General features: G+C 40.7%; 1 protein-coding gene across 1 annotated transcript in view; it reads left to right on the forward strand.

The window, feature by feature from the left end:
• The window catches only part of pcloa (piccolo presynaptic cytomatrix protein a), a 52,276-nt gene that overhangs the window by 24,315 nt on the left and 5,302 nt on the right, over nucleotides 1-22,659 (forward strand). Inside the window, exons 6-24 of the mRNA XM_014982405.2 lie at nucleotides 271-1,805; nucleotides 2,364-4,431; nucleotides 5,980-6,027; nucleotides 6,533-6,615; nucleotides 7,725-7,800; nucleotides 9,112-9,237; nucleotides 11,101-11,209; nucleotides 11,481-11,545; nucleotides 11,779-11,963; nucleotides 12,630-12,680; nucleotides 12,828-12,958; nucleotides 15,206-15,232; nucleotides 16,203-16,296; nucleotides 16,774-16,845; nucleotides 16,922-17,168; nucleotides 18,841-19,029; nucleotides 20,645-20,786; nucleotides 21,519-21,580; nucleotides 22,121-22,255. Coding sequence (XP_014837891.2) covers nucleotides 271-1,805; nucleotides 2,364-4,431; nucleotides 5,980-6,027; nucleotides 6,533-6,615; nucleotides 7,725-7,800; nucleotides 9,112-9,237; nucleotides 11,101-11,209; nucleotides 11,481-11,545; nucleotides 11,779-11,963; nucleotides 12,630-12,680; nucleotides 12,828-12,958; nucleotides 15,206-15,232; nucleotides 16,203-16,296; nucleotides 16,774-16,845; nucleotides 16,922-17,168; nucleotides 18,841-19,029; nucleotides 20,645-20,786; nucleotides 21,519-21,580; nucleotides 22,121-22,255 — 5,445 coding nt within the window. The remainder of the gene's footprint in view (nucleotides 1-270; nucleotides 1,806-2,363; nucleotides 4,432-5,979; nucleotides 6,028-6,532; nucleotides 6,616-7,724; nucleotides 7,801-9,111; nucleotides 9,238-11,100; nucleotides 11,210-11,480; nucleotides 11,546-11,778; nucleotides 11,964-12,629; nucleotides 12,681-12,827; nucleotides 12,959-15,205; nucleotides 15,233-16,202; nucleotides 16,297-16,773; nucleotides 16,846-16,921; nucleotides 17,169-18,840; nucleotides 19,030-20,644; nucleotides 20,787-21,518; nucleotides 21,581-22,120; nucleotides 22,256-22,659) is intronic.

Genomic DNA, 22,659 nt, shown 5'->3' on the forward strand with positions numbered 1-22,659 from the left:
AAATGTCACTTTGAACTGTCTCCACTTATTCATGGCTAATGTGGACTTTTCATTTATTTTGCTTTATTTTGCATGGATTTTATTGTGTTTTTCATTCAACTTTTTTTTGCATGTGCCTGTTTTGCTTCTTCCACCTCTATTTTTTTTTTTTTTTTTGGTTTTTTGTTTTTTATCTTGGCAGCATTTTTTTTATTTGCTGAAGGCATGACTTGATTCTGAATGAATTGTCTAAAAAACATGGACTAAAAATATATTTTTGACTTTTGACAGGTGAAGCTGTTGACTACTCCAAGAAAGGCAGTTATGCAGGAATGACAATCCCCCCATATTCCCATTCAAGTGCCACAAGCACTGTCAGTTCACTCTTTGGGACAAGTAGTGTTTTAAGGTCATCAAATGGAGTGGTCTACTCATCTGTTGCAGCGCCAGTCCCATCAACATATGCAATTACTACTCAACCAGGATCCATATTTAGTACAGCTTATAATACCTTTTCAGGTATGCACACAAGTGATACCATGCCTTCTTTGTCCAATCTCCAGAATTTACCACTTACAAGATCCCACAGTTTTCTCTCTACCATTTCCACAACGGAAGAACAAGGAGATGCTCCTCTTAACCTGGAGATCTCAAAGGGAGGTGTTGCTGCTGTCAATGGTACAGCTACAGCAGCTGCATCTTTATCCCTTGACACATATACAGATGCATCCCTGGAGGCAATAGCTGCTTCACTGGAAGCTCTCTCGTCCCCCATGGTTCCTGGAGATGGCCAGTATCAGGCAGAGCGAGAGAGGCTAGAAATGGAAAAGCTGAAGCAGCAGCGCTTAGCTGAGGAATTGGAATGGGAGCGGCAGAATATCCAGCGCTTCCGTGAGCAAGAACAACTCCTAGTACAGAAGGAATTAGAAGAGTTGCAAGCCATGAAGCAGCAGATCCTGGCTCAACAGGAGCAGGAAAGACAGGCTCATCTGATGATGCAAAAGGAAACATATGCTCAACAACAGCAGCAACTTGAGCAAATACAAAGACTCCAAGAACAACTGCGACTACAGTTGGAAGAGCAAAAGCTTCGTCAGATGTACCCAGGTGCAGACATCCCAGGTCATGGCGTACAGGAGGCCATTGTCCTAGGACCTGATGGAACAGTGCTTTCTCGAAAAATCACAGATAGCGGATGTCAGACAGATGAAGAGGACGAAGCACTAAGCAAAGCTTACACAGCAGGAAGAAAAAAGAAAAGTGTTAAAAAGAGTGTTGATAGCTGCGTCCAGACTGATGATGAGGATCAAGAGGAATGGGAGGCCCAGAGAAGTCGACAAAGCCGTCCCCGTACTGCTAGAGGTGATAGAGGTGGGGGATCAGAAATGTCTCTTCAAGCCCACACTGAAATTTCTATACAAACTGACACGGATGGGAATATTCGAATGGACACTAGAATGGAGGTGTCAGATTCAGAAAGGACCTCACCAAAGAAACGCCCTACTCCCTTAGAAATAGCCCAGTCTGCAAACCTAAAACCAGAATTTTCTTCCCTTCAAGCGCATCCTAAATCGCCTAAAGTACTCTATTCTCCTGTATCACCATGTATATCACCTAGCAAATCCCTTGAATTTGTGTCCTATGATAAGTCCCTAGGCGATACCAGCCCACAAAAGCTAAGGGAAAGCATAGACCCATCAAAATCCTCTCCAGCAAGTCCTCGGGGACACAAAACCATGCAGCGATCGATGTCTGACCCAAAACCCATGAGTCCAACAGGAGAAGAAAGGGCAACATCTGGTACGCAGTGTGGTGATGGCCATCCGGTGAGTATCACATTCTCCTACACCACTGTGACAAATGTCAGACACTTGCACAAAGGTAAAGAAATGTATTTTGTCAATTGTCAGAAAATGAGCAGGATGTTGCTGGTGTTAAGTTTTTTTTCCTCCATTTGCTTTGTAATGAGTAAAATAGATTTAAACATATTTAAGGAAAACATTTTTCTGTCGCAGCAAATTTCATGAAAAGATATGAAAAAAATTCTCCCTAAGCAAGTTACCAGTGAGAATTCCATACCTTCATTAATTGTTGTTTAAAATAAGCTGAACATGCAGAAAGAAATGTTGACTCTCAGGTTTTAAGAAAGACAAATAACTACTTTGTTGGACTGTAGAGTACACGTCAACGTTTTGTGACTTTTATGGGAATAAATGCAGAAACAGAAAAAAATGGTGATACACAAGTACCTACCATCACTTACCCAAGAAAGCAATACTGGCCAAAGATAGCTCCGCCTTTACAGACCAGACACTATAAATGTTATCAGATATTCAAACATGTTTGGGTGTTAAGGTTCTATGTTACCATTTTATTTGCTATAGGGGAAAGGATCAGGCGGCACACCCACCGAGACGCAAAAGAAGGTGAAAAGGACTCTTCCCAATCCCCCCTCTGAAGAAGAGTCAACAACAAGTGGACAGACGGCATACACCACGAACTCAGCTCGCCGAAGAATGTGCCGAAATTCAAACATGGCACGTGCCAAGATCTTACAAGACATTGATCGGGAGCTGGATCTGGTTGAGCGAGAGTCTTCCAAGCTCCGCAAAAGACAGGCAGAACTCGACGAAGAGGAGAAAGAGATTGATGCTAAGCTGAGGTATTTGGAGATGGGGATCAATCGCAGAAAAGATGCACTTTTAAAGGAAAGGGAGAAAAGAGAAAGGGCCTACTTACAGAGTGTCGCAGAGGATAGAGATTACATGTCAGACAGTGAGGTTAGTAACATCCGAGAGACCAGGAGTGTCCAAGATGGTGGTGAAGATGAGGACATAGAGGACCACCTTCTTGAGCGCCCCAGAACAGCTCCTCACTCAGAACTTGATGATTTTGCTCCTCCCCAAACCAAGCATGAGTATGGAAAATACTCTCAGTACCAATATCCTCAAAGCCAATACCAGCAGTCAATCTATCAGACTCCACAGTCGTACCAATCTCACTCCATCTACTCCTCTGTTCCTTCACTTACCACTGCCCAGCAGCAGAGTTACCAGCAGATGCTTTTATTGCAGCAGAAAGCGGCAAGGCAAGCGGCTCTCCTGTCAGAGCTCGATGCGACTAAATACGATGTCATTAGCCGTCAGCCTGATCCCACGTCGTCAGCTTATCTTGGTGTCAAATATGACAAATACGGTAACCATCTAGACCTCAGAGCCCTGGAGGTGGGTAGCATAGCAGGTAGCCCAATGTCAGCCGTTTCTGATTCCTACTACACAGAGGTGGAACACCACACACCTCGGAGCTACATGCTGCTGGAAGACGCTGCAGAGTTAGCTAAGACCTCCACAGGTCTGTCTTCGTCTTACAGTCTAGCCGAGCGGGAACTGGCTAAGGCAGAGAAGCTTTTGCGTAGAAGTGCTGCAGATCTTGGGTCTACTGACTATCTGGGCTCCACCTCTAGGCTCCATGCTTTTGGAAAGACTCCTGATGAAGAGGATACAATGGAGGAACCCTATGAATTAAAACTCCTGAAGCAGCAGCTCAAGCAGGAGTTTAGACGAAGTACAGGTGGCACAGAAAGCTTAGAACAACTGACGGGTCTCTCCCAAAACTACTATACTCCAAGCACTGGTGTCTCTAGTTATTCCCAAAGACACTATCCAAAGTCAGACAAATACAGCATCAGTCGACTTACTCTTGAGAAGCAGGCGGCAAAACAACTCCCAGCATCAGTTTTGTACCAAAAGCACAAAACTCCAATACTAGATCCTAAAATCTCCTCCAAGTATTCCTCTATAACAGACAACAGGGGTTTGGAAACTGATTATAACTATTTGGGCTCTACCAGTGCATCGCCCAGATCCAGCAGGCTGCTGCAGGATGAAATTACATTCGGCCTTCGAAAGAATATTGCAGAGCAACAAAAGTATCTTGGGTCTACCTTGGGAGCCAATTTAGCTGGATCCCTGAATTTGGGCCAGAGCTTGGGCTTGGACTCTGCTTATCCTAGTGGTAGCCGGTCAAGACCCTCATCCAGACCTACTTCGTGCTACGGCCTGGACTTGTCAATCAAAAGGGACCTTTCGAGTTCTTCACTGAGGCTTAAAGGAGACGGAGAGTCATCTGGAGACGGTCCAAGTTATCAAACCCCCTCTGGTCGCACCAAGCCCACTAGCCTTCCAATTGTGCAAAGCGGTCGTGGACGAATTCCTATCGTGGCACAGAACTCAGAGGAAGAGAGTCCGTTAAGCCCTGTTGGTCAACCAATGGGCATGGCTCGTGCGTCAGCTGGTCCCCTGCCTCCTATTTCAGCTGACTCGAGGGACCAATTTGGTTCCTGCATGTCCCTGCAAGATTCCCAGCAGCAGCAACATATACGAGAAGAGCCAACAAGGGGTAGGAGTTATGTGCTGCTGGATGATCTTCAGGGCACAATGTCAGATAGTGAAGGTAAAAAACAAACTTGTAAGACTGCATCTCTTTCCGTTTTAAGTGTCTTGTGAATAATAGTTTGTGGGTGAGATCTGCATTGAATGCTAGCATGCATGACATCAATATTTAGCTTGTGGTTAGTATTTTAAAATGTGCATGTTTCTTTATTTTTGTTCTTCTACTCAACATTTACTTTGTTGTGCATCTTGTTTTCAGTACCTGTCCATAACTGTTGTCTGTAGGTTCAGATCTGAGGTGTATGCATGTATTTGTCTCTCATACTGACTTTGCTTGCATATATATTGTAGCATTTCTCTTTACATTCACTGTATAGTCTCATCTTTTTCTGTTTGCATGACAATCTAATTTGTAGAGATTCCTCCCATCAAATATAATGTAACAGTTTCTAAATTTATCTGTGATGTTTTATGGTCGAAGGCACTCTGATAACACGACACAACAAAAAACCACAAGATGCTGTTATCACAGAATGAAATGCATTACATTTGATGGAAAACATTTATTTCTGCATAATAAATTCAAGTCTTTAACTTGCATGTCTTTTATGCTTGTCTTTTGAAATGTGTGTATTGCATGTCATTTATCATTTTGTCTTTCGTGGGTTATACTTGTATTTCTAATCGAGATTTACATGTGTACACATACTTTAAGTTCAACACTTTAAGTCAAATGGAGAAAAAAAAAACTGCTAAAAACAGACCAAGTCCTTTTGAATACTTTTGAAGTAAAAACAACCCAATCTGAGTGGTTTTGGAAACACACCTTTATGTCAAATAGGACATGTATGTCTGAGTATATTTAAAACTACAGGACTGGGTAATGGATTCAACCAAATATGCAATGAGTTTTCAACTAAAAAAGAAAAAAAAAATGGTTGCCAGGGCTAATTGTTGTCATTTAGGCTACAAAAGAATTACTTAAAAAATAACCTGTCACCCGGATTACTGGACAACTAGAATTTGGATACAAATAATAGTTGCTTTACACTTGATGTGTTTTTTTTTTTGTTTGTTTTTTCCATTTTAATGCGCCATCTTCTGCTAGGAGAGAGCTAAGGTGTCAGCAGAAAAAAAGAAATTGTCAGTTCTCCTTGTTCAAGGACCTAGTAAGATTGTCTATCTTTCAAGCAAAATGTGTGCTTTCCTAGTTTGATGCATTAGAGAAAATGGCAGATATCTAGCAGACGGCCGTTTATCATTAATCAGAACCAGAGTCCAGGCATAACATTGTGTTATTTATGGATCCACCTGGCCATGCTCCATTTCCTCATCAGCTTTTAACTTGGGATATTTTATTGTTTCTGTTTGTTGTCTTGCTGACAACAAACAAACTCGATGCACCTCTCCCACTAAAATGTCAATACCCCCCATTTTCTGTTTTGACTTAAACATATAGGCCTTTATTTTTACATTACTTACCAAAAAAATAAAAAAATAAGCAAAAGAAAAAGTCAGTTTAAAGTTCTGGACAATTGTTTTCATTCTGTCTGGTAAATATAGCAATTGCCAAGATTTTGCGATGTAAACCAATTTGCCTTAATTGCAGCCCCATGTGATTCCATGATGGCATTGAACAGAGACGATGCAACTGATGGTAGAGTATTAGTTCAGTTCTACAGTTATCCACGAGCTAACACACTAACCTGAACCACAAGTACAGTGCGTCTCTCGACGGCATTATGACTAAATGTTGGGGGAAATGAGTGCAGAATCTGCTTAAAAGCAGTTTGAAGCAGATTTCGTTGCTAATATAATATGTTTTGAATAAAAACCGCCTGCTTTCAATTGAGGAAAATTGATATTCATGTATACAACACCCAACATTTACATTCCTGGAGGATTTTATTGCCCTTTACTATTCGATCATACACACTTCAGTAACCCTGTCTAAGTCATCCACAAACTGCGTTACTTTTCTGCTTATTTCACATCAATGTTCCTTTTGCCATTCAGTTTGTACTTCACCAATATGTTTTCATCTTTCATAATTAGCTGTGTCCTTATGAGCATGAAATCACATTTAGATACACTTGAGCCCATCCTGTTTTGTAAGATGTAAACGGTTTGACTCCGAATGAGTTTGAATTCTGTCCCTAAAGCCTATCACCTCAGGCGAGACGAGACTGACTGGTTTGACAAGCCGAGGGATGGACGGCCAGAGAACGGGCAAGAAAAGAGACAGGTGAAATATGAAAATATCAATTCATACAAATAAATGCAAGTCAATAAATTGGAATATGACTGAAAAGTAATTCGGTAGAGACTCGACATGTTACAAGTGATAATTTCCCTGAATTTCAATGATCGTGACTTACAGCTAATAAAAAATTAAAATTCAGCCTTCAGAAAATTAGAATAATACATTAGACCAAAAAGAAGATCTCTGTGTCCTGTGCAGTATGTGTGCTCAGTACTTATCTAGAAATCCTCTTTAGTGTTCGGGAGCCTCAGGTTGGTTTAATAACAGACTTTGCTTGTCTGCATGTCTCATGTCTCTCTTCAAAATGCCCCAAAGATTATCTCTGGCATTTAGGTTAGGAAAGTTTCCTGACCGATCAAGCAGATCGATGCCGTGGTCATTGTACTTTTGTCAGTGCGGGCAGGTATCATATCTTGCTGGAAACAGAAATCAGCATCTCGGCGAAGCTCGTCCACTTCACTTTAGAGCTCACAAAACTCAGTGGACCAAGACCAGAGGACATGGCTCCCCGAATTCTTTACTGGACTGCCAGCATTTTTTTTTTATTTATGTGGCCGCCTTGTGAATGTAATGACCTGAAATCATTTCAGGCATTTACTTTTGTCCAAGAATTAAGTGTGATCTTATATTTAGACCTAAACTTTAAAACAAATTCTGCACTGAGACTGTCTTTTATTGGTTTTATGTAATATTTAAGCTTTCTCTGAAACAGAATTTGGGTTTTTCTTTGTAAGTTTCCCCATCGCATTTTGACTTAAATTCTGTTCAGTCAACAATAGCTCTGTCCTATCTGTCTTTTGAACTCATCAAGCTTAGAAATATATTTATAATTATTAATAAATTATTTTAAGAACTAACTAGAACCAAATGATTTTGTTTTTCTTATATTTACTGTGTAAAATAATGAAGGTGGGTGTAGTCCTACTTGTTTACTGAAATGACCGTGAAGTGGCATAAAATGCTGAAATATTTGATGAACAAAGACGCCGTAATAACTGAATGCAGTAACTCGCGTCCAGTGACACAAACACCTTACATGCAATGTGAGTGCAGAATATTAGTTACATATTTTCCTTTTGTATGCACAACAGGGAAAAGGTCCATACTATCCGTTCCCTCACCTCAGGGTCAAACTGCAGAGGGATCTCAAAGACCGCAGTGTCACAGGTAAAGTAACACAGGTTTAATAATCTAGGTGAATGACATATTTCTATTCACAATGTATTGTAAGCTAATCACGCATCAACCATGCAGATATTGTACTGCATTTAGCTTTCTGTGTTGGTTTTATTTAAAATCTTCATGTTAATATGATGATTTAAAGAGCATGACTGATGAGTGTCATGCATTTTATTTACCCTATACTAAAATCCCATCACGCAACTCCTTCAGGCTCAAAGATGGCAGACGTGTTTTTGATCTTGCTCAAAAATAAATAAAAATAAATGGCAAACAGCCCACAAGGAATTAATTTATTTAAAAAGAGTGATCAGGATTATTTTTTTGCCTCAATCATTTTGTTCTGCCTTCAATTACCATTTCAAATTGTTTGACAATATTAAGTGACTGTGGCTCTGATTCTGTATTGAAGGGAAGGTATGACTGATAGTATTTGTGTGCTGCATGTGGAACCGTTGAGCAAAGGAGGAAATCAGTAACTTAATGTGATGAAATCCACATAGCGAATCTGGTTCTAAGCAAAGGATTGGAAATGTTCACAGTTACTCTGAAATACAATTTTAGCACTTCCTGTAAATGGGAAGGAGACATATTGTTCTGCCCTAAGCGATCTTTTATGACAGTTGTAGTTAGGTGGAGTTTTTTTTTAAACCCCATCACTTTCGAATAGCGCCATCGTGCTTCTTTCACACTAGTAACATAAAATACAGCAGATCCCAAAAGTGCACGCACGTTTGATAAAACAGCAAGCTTCTGCGATGTAAAACAACTAGGCTATGATGGATCATTTCCTTTGTCAAGGAAATATTTTCGCTTTCAAATTCAACTGAAAAGAAAAACGACCTGAGTAAGAAAGCACATCATTGCAACTAATACTTTGGTAAAGTACGTTTTGATTAGCTTTTTTTTTTTTTTTTTTTTGCTTTCAGGACACCACACTTTTATTTGGAAATAATTGCTTTCTCTGCATTGCAAAGGTTTTCCCAAATTTATCAGACTGTAGGGATAATCTTACCCAAAAGCTCCTCAGGTGACATCATAGCATTTATTTATTTATTTATATTTGATTTAGGTCAGGACTCCAGTTATGCCATTTCACAAGTTTTTTTTTTTTTTTTTTTTTTTTTGTGTGTGTTTCTGGAAAACCCTTTTTTAAATTATTTTAATGCATACTGTGATTCCAAGACAATAAATTGATTTTTTTTATCGATTTTCATGCATTACTTTCCTATTGAAAATCACACAAATATGTTCATAATATCAATAATTATGTTTTTTTTGTTTTTTTTACCTAAACAGGAAATGGTTTGGGTATCCGTATAGTTGGAGGAAAAGAGGTTCCAGGTGGGAACGGAGACATTGGAGCGTATGTTGCCAAAGTCCTGCCTGGTGGAGCTGCAGAACAAACAGGAAAAATTCTTGAAGGTAAAACCTTCCCCTGACTTCCTTTTTCTTTTAGTTCGGTATTAAATAAAATAAATAGCTGAACAGGTTTTCTAACGTTGAGGCTTTTTGAAAATGCATTTCTGATTACAAGTCTTGTTCTGCTTGTTTTGGAAGAAATGATGAGTCTCTCAATCTACTAAAACACACACTGTGTCGTTCAGAACTGCAAATACTGTATGACATAAAAGTCAGCATATCTGCTACACTCATTTACTACCCATCACAATTCCCATTAAATATGTGTTACTCAAGCATTAGGGATGAGAAAAGACTTGAACCATCTCAAGAGACAATATTTGATTTTATCAAGTGTTGCGCAATAAAAGTCAGCCTTCGTTTAAAAAAAAAAAACACTTTGTAATGACAAATAGGCATGAGAATAAGATGGTTTAATAAGTGGGGAGACTTGCACGTCATGATGAAATAAGGATATGCAAAGGCGTTGCAGCTGACCAGAAATCTCCCCTCTGCTCGGGATGACAGTCTGCCAGTACAAATCAGGCAAAGTCTCCCCGAGACGTGCCTCATCACTGCATTAGACGGCGGATGTCTCCTGAGTTGTGTGCTGCTCGGTCAAGATGAGCCCTGAGTGAAGGCTTGTGTCTCAAAGTGTCTGAATCAAACCCAGCAATATCCCGACTCACATTGAAAATATGTAATAAAGAAAAAAAAAAATGTTAGTAGAGTCATTATCCAATCATTCCTTTTGAAGTCCATGTGAATCCGGTGGAGTTTGCTGGCCAGACAGCCTGTCAGATGTTTGAAACCTTTTATTTCACATACATAGGAGCACCCTTAATTTAAAGAGTGTGTTTGAGCTTTCCTCTGAGAATTCAAGTTAATATTTTCTTACCTAAGGCGGAAGCTCATCTATTACAGTCGTAGTCATGGTCATTCCCACGTTTTCTTTGCAGCAGGTAGGAAGGGATGAGTGAAATCACACAGAACATGAAAAGGTCCAAAGCAAATGTGTGCAACCTGAAGACTGCGAGCTGTATCAGAAAAATGTTGGAATCCTGAACATCAGTATGGCACTGTGCCCTTTGGACAGTTTCCATATTTCTATGCGATTTTTAGAGATTATATTGACGCACAAAACGCATTTAAGGGTTAAATTACCTGCGTAGAGCCGATCAATTCTACATAAAACATTACATTGCTCTCCAGTCATTGCAATAGCAGACACTAAATAAAAATAGATTTTTCTAAAAGTGATCAGATCGTCATTAGCGCCGAGCATAATGGTTGCGAAGCATTTGGTTCCGACTCACTGGTGCCGGTTTGGTGCATGGACAAACGCTGGGATTTTTCAGAAGCCCGGCGTCACGGAGAAGTGTGAGTGTTTGCACGTATGACTCTGTGTTGTCTGATCAGCTCGGCTGGTCGCTGAGATCTGACATCTTTAAAACGTGACAATTAGAAACTACAGTGTAGCTCCCCTGTCGCTCCCGCTCACTCAGGCCGCGAGTATCGTCGCAAACCCAAGACGCTACTGATGAGCTGCTTCAATCCATGTGAGTCGTGTCCGTGTGAGTGTGCAGGACGGGAGTTTGCTGTGGCTTTGCTGTGTTGACTAACATCTGAGGACATAATGTCTGAAGACTGTCTCCGGATTATGACTTTCTACTTCCGTACTTTAAATATCCTACTGTAAGATCATAAATGAAAAAAAAAAAAAAAATCTGGGTTCTGTCAGTTTCATAGACCCATCGTGGGTTTAATTAACTTTGTTGTGGTTTGAAGTGGCCTGCTTTAATCTTGACCATATTAAAAAAAAAAAAAAGTAAAAACATTGTAAATAGAGCGTTGTTGATGTTGTGCTCGTGCCCTTTCTATTCGCAGGAATGCAAGTGTTAGAGTGGAACGGTGTTCAACTGACGGGAAAAACGTACGAGGAAGTGCAAGGATTGGTTGGACAGCTGTGTAACGAAGCAGAACTGTGTGTCAGACTGTAAGTATCACATCTTCTACCCTTTTCACTGACGTTTGTTTGATTTTTTTATATATCTTAATTTTCTTTTGAACTGTTTTTTCCCTTTTTGTCCATCTAGTTATGTTTTATTGCCACAAACAACTTAGTGATTCCATATTTGTTAACTAGAGGTTATTGAGTCCTTTTTTAAAACTTAGTGTATCTCTTATCTTGTAGTTGATGTTTTTTTTTTACTTTGTCTCTCATCATATATGATCTTCAAAGCTAAAATGAAGTCTCTTCTTCTCAGTGATCTTAACATGTTGGCTGAGTCTGAAGATTCCCAGCATCTTGAATTGCAGGAGCCCAGCAAAGGTGACGTTTTGTGTTTGATCCTCATTTGAGGTTTCTCTTCAATGCAGTCGCTTTGACAGTTTCATCAAATGTTCATATTTAGGAAAACAAAATATAGGGGCCAAACTTTAATACACACTGAAATGGACAATTACACATTTTCTATGTTGCGCTCATAGGTTCTCATCAATATCGCTCCTACAAGCCAGGACGCCAAGTTACGTTCTGATTGTGTTTGTTTTTCTGACTTACAGGGGAGAAACCTCCCCGATCTCCAGGCGTTGATCCCAAGCAGCTAGCTGCCGAGCTGCAGAAAGTGTCACAGCAGCAGGCTCCCATGTCCGCATCGTCCTCGAGCCTGGCCGCTCCGACGTCTGCGACGTCCAGTCCCGGTCAGCCTGGATCCCCCTCCGTCAGCAAGAAGCGCCACGCCAGCAAGGCGAGTCGAAGGGAAGGGATTTCAGACATGTTCTGTCTGAATCTGAGGTTTCATACGCAGGCCTCGGAAAGAGTCATGTTCGAAAGTAGACCAACATAATTGGGCTTTCAAAAATTTGCACAAAACTACAAATTTTTCCAGACATTTACGTCTAGAGGCAGAAATTGCTGCACAACTTTGTCTTATTCTGTCACAAAATCTTCCTGAGAAAATGCTACATTTGTGGCTGTAATGTGACGAAATGGGAAAAATGTTCAAAACGAAGGAATAATCTAGTCAATCAAAATTGTAATCTGAAACAAGGAATTTGACTTCGACTTTTTAAATGCTCACACTGTAAAGACATAAAGTATGCATAGATAAACTTTAAAGGAAATAAAATGAATAAAGGAATCATATGTACATTTATTTACTACCCATTTTACACATAAGCTGAAAAAAACGTATTGTTGTGAAGTATGTGCACATTGCCTAAAAGACAGCAAAATGAACAGACATAAACTTAAAGCCCTTGTAGCAAATAATCTCCCAGTTGTGCCTCCAAGCATTGCAACAAATACAGCAGAGTGCTGTACTTTATGTTCCTCAGGACCACCCACCAGTAAACTCCCCACCTACACACTTGCATCTATCACAGTCTTAGCATCTTATTCTCTTCCTCTGTAGACCACAGAAGGATCCAAGACCCACTCCCACCCCATCTCTGGAGAGATACAGGTCTGTAAAACAAGTCTCTGCTATTCACAAAACGTGTTTCTGACCTTTGGTGCCCTTGAATTATTCTAAATCTAAGTCGACATGAAGGTAATTCATGCCATTCGTGGGACATTGTCTTTTCTTTTCAACCACCTTTTCCTCTTACAGCTTCAAATCCACTACGACAAGCAGCTTGGCAACTTGATAGTTCATGTCCTGCAGGCCAGAAACCTCGCACCGCGCGACAACAACGGCTACTCGGATCCATTTGTAAAAGTGTATCTCCTACCAGGGAGAGGGTGAGTCAGGGGAGTGCAAATTTTTGAGGCACGCCGTAACTGGTTCTGAAATGGAGCAAAGTTGGTTGTGACCGCGAGTTATCATCGAAGAACATTGTTGGTGTAAAAATGTTAGGAAAAAAAAAAACAAAATCACATTTTATTCAGAATTAGAGTCAGACTGAAATGATGTCTTGTTCCATCTGCTATTTTCCCATCAGTGCTGCACACACAGCCACTTTGTTGAAAACAAAACTGAATTTTCATTCATTTAAAATCGATTTAAGATTGATTTATTTTTTTTATTTTTTTTTTTTTTGTCCTACCATTGCATCTTTCGATGTGCAGCACATGGTCTTTATTTGATATCAGCTTCACATCACTATGACACTTTGAGCCAACTAGCTTTTAGGTAAACTAGGCTTCCTTCTGCTTTTTTTTTTTTTTTTAACAGAGATTATTAGCTTCTAATCACTCCTAAACAAACATTACGTGAATCATGCGAGGCTCAACTCTGACATGTGTTCAAGCTGTTGATGGATGTGATAGTGCAGGTATAAATGCAGACAAAATCAATAGTGCTCATATTTGCCTGCAACCTGATCCACACTCCCTCAATAAGTCCAGGGCTCCCCTCTCACTGTAATAGCATTATAATGCAATTTACTCTTCCACCTTCTCTTCTGCCTGAGATGAGACCTTCTGTAGAATTCAGTTTTGTTTTGTTTTTTGTTGTTGTTTTTTTCATTGATCATTTATGATAAACATAATAATGTACGGCTCCATGCATTTGGCCAAGATCTTCAGCTTCATATATGTCCAGATAATTGTAGAGGGCGCCAGGGTAAGGATGTTGAAGTTGGTAGTGCTGCGGCAAACTGTTAAGGCTGAGACATAAACCCTGGTGCGCATTCTCATGTATGTGCTTTGGAGCTATACATGACTTTCCACAGCTACTGGCACAAACTGTAATCCCCACACAGATTCTCTGGTTCCATCACAGATCTCCTGACAACCAAATTAAGGTTGCTGAGAACAATCGCTTAAGGCACAGCAACCAGGGAAAAAAAAAAAAAAAAAAGAGGAAAAACACATCTTGTTTGATTTGGTGAAAGTTGGTACTAAATTTCTTTTCTTTGGGGTGTCGACCTGCAGCTTTTTGAGGGGGTTGAAAATATGCGGGCCCCTTCAAAAACATATTTTATGTGAAAACCAATCTGCCGTAAGGTCATGACCATTGAGTTGTTAGAAAGTAAATAGCTAATACTACCAGATGTCCTTTACACTCTGAGCACTAAATGGCTGCAGAATATCAATACAGTCCTAGGTATGTGTGAAATATGCATCAACAAGCATCCTGGCTGCATAAGGACCAAAAGCAGTTTTAAGTGATTTCACAACATAAGTTAAAAGATGTAAAATTAATAGTTTTGATTTTTTTTTTATTTACGTAAAGTTCTATGATGTTATTAACTGTAATAAACCTCTTAGTTGTGCAGCAGGTATGTCACGTTGCAGTGAGTTTCTACACTGTTGATGAAATCATTAAGATGACAGAAAACTAACAGCTAATCCACATGGTTGACTCGGTTTTAGCCAATTTTAGTTATTTAAACAACTGAATGTTCATATCTGCGAAGTGGCTGGCTATTATCAATCCACCTGTCCAGCTGCAGTGCATCAGTTCGCTAAAAGTTTAGTAAAGCATTAGTTTTTGTGGCAGTAGTTTTTGGGGGGTTTTTCCAGCGACATTTAAAGATGATACATTCCGGTGGGTTTTTCAGCTTTGATAGTTGTTTGGAAATTATCCCACCTGGACAAGGTGGAGTGATACAGCAGGTAGCCTCATCAACCATAGCTCTGTGTAGCAACAAAGATGAGAAAATAGTTCTAAACCTAACAAAATCACTTTTCATCTATATGACTGTCATGTCATCTCAGTTAAGTTTTCCAAGAAGTTGGAGTTTGATTCGTCACTACACAGTTTTCAAATTAGAACATGGAGTCTGCTGCTCAACACTAAACCTACTATCAGTGAAACAATATAACAACAAATAATTATTTTTTTTGCACATTTACTATCTTTTTTTTTTTTTTTTACTTTTAAAACACAAATAAACCACAAAGTAAAATCTATCCCAAATCTATTCTAAGCTCCTCTTCCCTGAAGCCCTCACAGTCCACTGAGACGCTCCGAACCTTCACCCTCCCTCTGACTATTCTTTCTGTATGTTGTTTTCTACATTTAATGCATGCTGGACCCCTCAGTCAGGTCATGGTTGTCCAGAATGCCAGGTATGTGACTTGCCCACTCTAGTTGTGTTTTAGTAAAGAAAAAAAAAACAACTGGTTGTCAGTTTGGCAGCCAACTTAGTGAGATCGTGGTTGATCAGTCCAGTGTCTAGTAACTCCTTTCATTCTTTCCTTCATTTTATGTTTTTTGGTATTGTTAACTTTACTAATATTTTGACATCTTGGCAATAAAATTACCATCCTTAACCTCCTAGCCCAACTTACCAAATAGCTCCGAGTGCCTTTGGCTTCTCCTGATAGATTGCTTGTTGTATTTGCCCATTAAAATTTGAAATTCCAGGTTTCAGCTCTAACCATTTTAGTTTACCCCATGTAGGGCTTTAAAAATCTGCTCCCACATTAATCTTCAGTCCCATGCTGCACCCTTTAACGCCCTGTCACATTAGCTACACACTTGTGACTTTGCATAGAGTGAATTGTTCTTGTCTTTTTCCAAACCTACTAAAATCCCATACCCAACAATCCTAAATCAAACCCTCTTCTCTGCAAAAAACATCCATGTGAAAAAAGTCATTTATTCAGTTTGTGTTCTCTTCCGTAAGGGGTTAAATATTTGTTCCCTCTCAGAGTCATGTGTTTGACCTCCTCCATGACTTTCGGGTTTTCTGCAAATACTAAATCGACGTCTTTGAAGATGTTTTCCAAATGACCCACCCAAGCAAACGGTAGGATGTCAAAAATTCTGCGAGACTAAATGACTTCATGGAGCACAAAATGGACTTTTTTGCAGCACACCCTGACATCAGTCCTTTCTTTCCATGCACGTAGGTCTTTGCATTATTAACCATCCAAAACAGTGTTCATCACTTTCATTGCCTTCCTTCTATAGTTTCACATTGTGCCCTCTTTTAACCCAACTACTTGCCCTTGTCACAGTGTGGTGGTTCGTGTACTCGTGTGTTTGCCTAAGCGATAACAAAGTGCACATTCTTTTTGTGACGTTTTCCCACAGTGCCGAAAACAAGAGAAAATCCAAACATGCAGGCAAGAGCCTCAATCCTGAGTGGAACCAGACCGTCATCTATAAAAACATCCACCTGGAGCAGGTACTGAAGTATTTCTGTCTTTTGCATCTCATTGTGGACTTGGGTCAGGACGCAGCCATGTGCTCACCACCGGTAGCTCTTACTCTGATCCACATTCACATTTTATACTACATTATCAACGGTAAGTTTTGTACATCTTTTGATTATTTCAGATTTAACCTCACATGCCCCACACCAGTGCTCTCACAAGCTTCAGGGGTCAAATTGCATTCACAATTGTTTGGCAAAGTTTTGGCTCTATGCATCTTTCCGTCAGCTCAAATAGCACTCTGTAACACCGAGCTGAAAGTAAAAGTTTAAACAGTTTGGATGGGGTCTGCAAAAAAGGGGAAAAAAGCGTTAACTGCTTTTTTCCCCTGTCCCTAGACCTGCATGAGGTTTGTAGTGTGTTCAAGTTTTCACTTCTGATTTCCTCTGCCAGGTTCACTGACTGTAGAACAACAGAGCTTGTCATAATTTGAACTGTATGTGTTTCAGCTGAGGAAGAAGACTCTGGAAGTGAGTGTTTGGGACTATGACAAAGGTTCCTCTAATGATTTCTTAGGAGAGGTAAATGTTTTTAATGAAAATACAAATAACTTACCCAACCTGTGAGCGTTTGCTAACGTGGTTTGGTTGTCCCCAGGTTCTGATCGACCTGTCCAACACAGCCCAGCTGGACAACATTCCCCGATGGCTCCCCCTTAAGGAGCAAAGCGAAGGCGACCCCCACAGACGTTCCCACTCAGGCCAGGGTCGTCATGGTTCCTCCAAGCCCTCCTCGCAGCACTCCTCCCCTAAAGTCTCCGGCCCCGCTCACGACAGCCAGGATTCCCCCAAATCATCTGTCACCAAGAGTCGAAGCCATGGGATCTTTCCAGATCCAGCCAAGGGTAGGACATGATGAATTTCCTCAACAGCTGTCCGTACCCCGCTGGTCCCCTGCTGCTCCTGCTCCCCTCCTCTCTGTACTGGGTATTCCTTTTCCCTTTGATTCCTTTTCCTGTCTCCTCTCTCTTTTTGCCATGTTTCTCTCCTACGGTGCCAACCTCTGTCCTTGTTTATCACTACCTGAATTCTCTGCTGCTCATTATGCACTCACTTGTAGCTTCAGCTTCATGCTTTTTTTTTTTTTACTTTGCCATGGTCTGTTTTCTTGGTTGCCATAATGTCACCCAGCTCAGAGGCCTAGCCTTAGCTTCCCGCTATCTTTCCTCTGCCACAGAGAGCAACATGGCTGTGGAAGGCTTTGAAAGCCTCCCTACTTTTGCAAAAAAAAAAAAATAAAATAACAACAAAGTGGCACTAAGAATGCTCCAGAGGGTCCTAGGCTCGGCGCAGGTGCTATTGAGCAGGCCACAGCCTCTTCAGTTCTGTCAAGCTTTTTCAGTAATTTGGTGAATCTGGTTGTTTTAGACACACAGGTGACCACTATCGAGAAATCCAACAGTAGTCCTGGCACATCGAAGCCTTCCTCGTCCGAGGGCCAGAGCCAAAGCCCCAGCCACGGACACAGCCAGCACTCTCGCTCACATGGCGCTTCACGCTCCAGCAAAAGCGCTGCGAGGCAGCACCATCAGGACGGCACCACTGGAGGCAGCGGATCTGCTGTGATAGCGCGGGGCGAAGCCCAACAGCAGTTACAGCAGCAGCCGCCGCCACAACGCCTTCCACCAAGTAAACCAAGACGCAAATAGAGCCCACGCAGCATGGCCTCCTCACACTCATCTCTTCCTCCTTTTATTCATTTGGCCTTTTTTTCCCCGTTCCTTTACTTTCCTTCTTTTTTTTTATCTTACTCTTAGTCCTCCTGAGATTTTAGATATTCTGGTCCTCTTCTGTTTCCGGTGCGCCATCCCACCTCCTGTGTGTATTTACGTGTGTTTAGAATGAGCCCCCCACCCTTCACGCTGGAACGTTTTCTCTAACAGGGTCGAACCGCCTTTCAGTAAAACCAAAAAGAAAGACGTGAGACAAGGCCAACGAATATAAAAAAAACTTTTAAAAAATGACTTTGTCTTCATTCAAAATAAATTGATGAAGAACTAGTAAAAATTCAACTGTGATAAAGCTGCATAACCCTTTATCATTGATCATGACTATTTAATATTTATCCAACTTTTATTAAAGAAAAATCCCAGATTATATATTTTGGCATTTTGATTTTTTTTTCCCTCTCTTTTTCTTTTTTAATATTTTTTTAATTACTTTCTTTAAAATCTAACAACCAGCTTTTTTTTTTTTTTCTTAAAAAAAAAAAAAAAAAAAAAAAAAAAGCTCCTTCACTGAGTTGGTTGTGCATGCTTGTGCGCCACCCCCTTTCTGGACCCACAATGCACTCCGGGCTGACGCTGCGCACCCCTCTCGTTCGAGACACGCGCGGCGAAGGGTGAATGTGCACTGCGCACTGTGGCTGCATGCGATTCTCACTCGAGCCGGTTGCCGTGGTGAAGATGAACTGCGCTCTGAATCTCCATCTTGCTCCTCCCTTCTCACACCTTGAACTGCGATGCCGTGACCTTTTTGTTTCCTGCTGTTGACCCTGCAAAACACAAACGCATCCAGGCCAAAGGAGCCAGCTCTCGCTAAGGCACCAGAGACACAGCGTAGTTGGTGTGCTCACCATTCAGAGACCCCAGTCTGACTGGCTGCCTGCCCTGCCATCGACCCTGTCGGCCAAAGGGAGCAGAGCAGACGGCAGACTCCTGAGCCTCAGGAAAGCTGTGTCAGAGGAGAGGCCGCAGAGCATCGGAGGTGAGAGTTTTGCCCCCAAGAGTCTCCCCACCTCTGTCGTGTGACTGAAGCAATGACGGGAGCGAGGAGAGAAAGAGAGAGTGAAAGAAAGAGAGGATGCAGTACTACTAACGCACACCTGCAGAAAGAAAGATGGGGGTGGGGGGGAGTCTTACAAGGTAGAGCGAGACAGGAAAGGCGGAAAGAAAGTTGCACTCAGCCACATCACCAGATTCATGCAGCAAGACACGCTTCCATCTTGGTCACCCACAATTTTCACTCACTTAAGAAAAAAAAAAAAAAAGGTCTCAAATTGTGAAGCAACGTGGTGTTTATTGAAGCCTGCAATCAGTCAGTGATAATGCATCGAGTGGCTTGAAAGAAAGCAGCGCTGACACGGATCCGTTTTCTGCGCCACTTCCGCGTCGTTACCCATACCGCCTGTTTGAGAACAAGAGTCTAAGACGTAAAACCATAAAACAGTGAGCATGTAAACCGTATTAATCAAAAGGGTGCATTTAAAAGCACTGTAAACCATGCCACGTCACGTCCAAAAGTAAAAATTTGCAGTGCTGAACAAAAGTATTCCCCCAGCCCCATAGATTTTTTTTTTCTCTTTTGGTTTTTCACACAGATATTTTAAGTAAACGCAAAAAAACAAAAAGCTGTTTTGAAACGATCATTTCACTTCTTGAGAAGGAAAAAGAAAGGAAACATCTAATGTAAGCTGACCGTATGTGAAAAGTATCTGCACCTTAATCTAATAACTGGCTGTACTAAGTACAAACTGATGGCTCGATATTCTTCATCAGGATTTTTTTTTTTTTTTTTTCATGGTTCGGTCATTTACAGCAAGCCGTATGGTTCCTAAAACAGCAAAGCAGCCCCAGACCACAAAACTACCACCACCTCTGGGTCATTGTAGTAGTCAGATCTGGTTGTGTCTAATTAAATCAAACCAGAAAAATGTAAACTTGTGCCTTAACAGGCCTGGTATTACTTTTATACATGCAGCTAGGTTGAATTGGACAGCTTTTCAACTCTTAATAAATTAAATCATAATTGCTTCTTGTGTTTACTCTGGATATCTTTGTTTTATGTTTGAGTTTGTTTGATAATCTGGATTAATTTTGAGACAGAAAATGAAGAACAGAAAAATCTATAAAGGGGGAGAAGGAATTGTTTCCCACTGCGCTGTACGCCAGTAATATCTGCCATGGTCAGGTTCTGCACACATTCAGGATTTCATACAGACGATTAACAATGAAAGTAGTACCTTTGTGCCTCTTGTGTGGTCTGCATTATCTTATATGTGGTGTGTTGTTGTTTTTTCTTCTGTTTAAGCTATCGCTGTTTTGTGTTTTTTTTGCTGAGAGAGACTTTAAATAAATGTGTCCACATGCTTCCTGCTCCTCCTGAACGTTTGCGTGCAGTTCACTACTGTCTGCTCTCGTATTCCTTAAACGCACTTCCTTTTTGTCCGCAGCGTAACAGATTGTTGTTCATTTTGACAGATTTTGCAGTGCTGCAGACATCAATCGATGCTTCTTAGCTCTGACGTTTGTCTTGGACAGAGCCAAGATGCGGTTTTCGTCTTTCTTTTTGTGGTGACGGCTGTGCTTGTGTCTATGCGCAGCTCGGTCGAGCTACAGATCAAGCGACGCTCCAGTTACTGCGGCCTCGTTGGACAGTGGCCTGAGCGGTAGTGCTTATAGCCTTTTGGATGAAGAAGGAGAGACAAATGAAGTGGACAGTGCAATCTTCCAGGTCCCTCGATTGTAAGTAGGCTCAGTCTCTTTATACATTTCAACTAAAATGCGCTCCTACTGGGCATCAAACGATTAGTGGTATCAAAGTACGCCAAGATGTTAACTAACTAAGTTGACCTCTTCACTATTGAACCAACTAATTTTACTTTCTTAGACTCAATCAAAATAAGTAACTAATGGTAGAGATTTATGATTGTAACCATGCATGTATTCAATTATTTGAGCTCGACTTTTAGTAACTCTTCTGTTTTAAATGTAAATACACGTCACAAAAATGTCAGTATCAACAAACTAAGACACTACTAGACAAACTAATACCGACATCTGGAGTTTTAAAAAGCAACACGAATCATTTTAAATCCAGTTTGTTCTAAAGGTGAAATTTCTGTCGCCACAGTTTTGGCCTCGTTTAAAATTGCCTGGGAAATGATGTCTTTGCGACATGTAGTCAATGAATTCAGAAAGACGCACGTCAAATGTCGGGACCTTTGTCATTAAGCTTGATCTCTACTGAAAGTAGGTCACAAATCAAGAGGCAACAATAAACACACATTCATTTCTACACGAGAATGCCTAGGGTGGAAAGAAAAGGCCAAGTCGAAACCTTGACCTTTGATTGATTGAAATGCGCAACTGTCTTGTTTGAGGTTTTGATTATAACAGGCTGCTTTTCAAACCATTAATAAACATAAATGCACAAATGAATCATTTGCTTTCCTTTTCTTCTTTTCTGGTTTTCAGTGGGAAGATCCCGAATGGCACAGATGTGACGAAATCTTCAATGGGACACGGTGATGGTGAAGGTTGTACAAGGCTATGTGTTGCTTTATTAGCAGCAAATGTACTAAACACAATGCACTGCATCTCGCAGTTTTGTCACACTTACCTGCTGCTTAGAGGCTAATCTAGTTTATTACACTAAAACTTGCATTGCTGTTAAAAAGTGTTTTCCTTATAAATGTATTTTTAGTTTTGCTTTTAGGCGCACACAAATGTTTCAGATCCAAAAAGAAATGTTTGTACTGGATAAAGATAACCTGAGTAAAATACAAAAGACAGTTTTCAAATGATAATTTCATTTATTAAAGTAAAAAAACAAGTGTTTTTAAAAAAAAAATCATATTCCATGTAAATTAGTTCAGTTATTAAGGAGACAAAGTAGGCAGACGACATTTGCTATTTGCCTGTGTGACACAAAGATGTTTTTTTCTGTACACACTTGCCGCTATTAATATTTCATTCCACAAGAGGGCGGCAGAGGAACACAGAAAACATCAGGCTGCGTTGTGTGTCAGCCAAGAACCCCCACTTTGTGTACCATCGCTTTGTTTGTATGTTTTCAGGAAAGACTCAGGTGATGGGGGAGATCAAGATCGCTCTGAAGAGAGAGATGAGGACAGAGGGGGAGCATCTGGTCCTGGAGATTCTTCAGTGTCGCAACATCACCTACAAGTTTAAGACTCCGGACCACTTGCCTGGTAATCGAAACCGTCTGAGCGGCGTCTCGCGGCCGTGCAGGTCTTCAAGCGTACCTGACAGTCAGAAAACCCACGCAAACATCTGCTTGGCCTCTTTAATCCTTTTCCTATTTTACTGAGGCACAGCAGCTGTTGTTGCAATATTCCTGTCAGCCTACAGTCATGTTTAGTGTGCCTTTACTTTAGATAATTGCTCGCATAAAACCAACCACGAAACAAATTGGCTCCCCTACAGGCTTCACACATCATCCTCTTATAAGAACAGCACATATTAGATGTGGAATGTGTATTTCTGCCTCATTATCACTTCTGACATCACTCAAAATTCATCTAAATATGTTAAAATTATATATTAAAGAGACTTGGAACACACTGAAAGCAATACAGTAAACATTTTTAAAAAG

Source organism: Poecilia mexicana, unplaced genomic scaffold, assembly GCF_051168715.1.
Source record: "Poecilia mexicana isolate PSO_F unplaced genomic scaffold, ASM5116871v1 scaffold_23, whole genome shotgun sequence".
In the NCBI taxonomy this organism is placed as follows: Eukaryota; Metazoa; Chordata; class Actinopteri; order Cyprinodontiformes; family Poeciliidae; genus Poecilia; species Poecilia mexicana.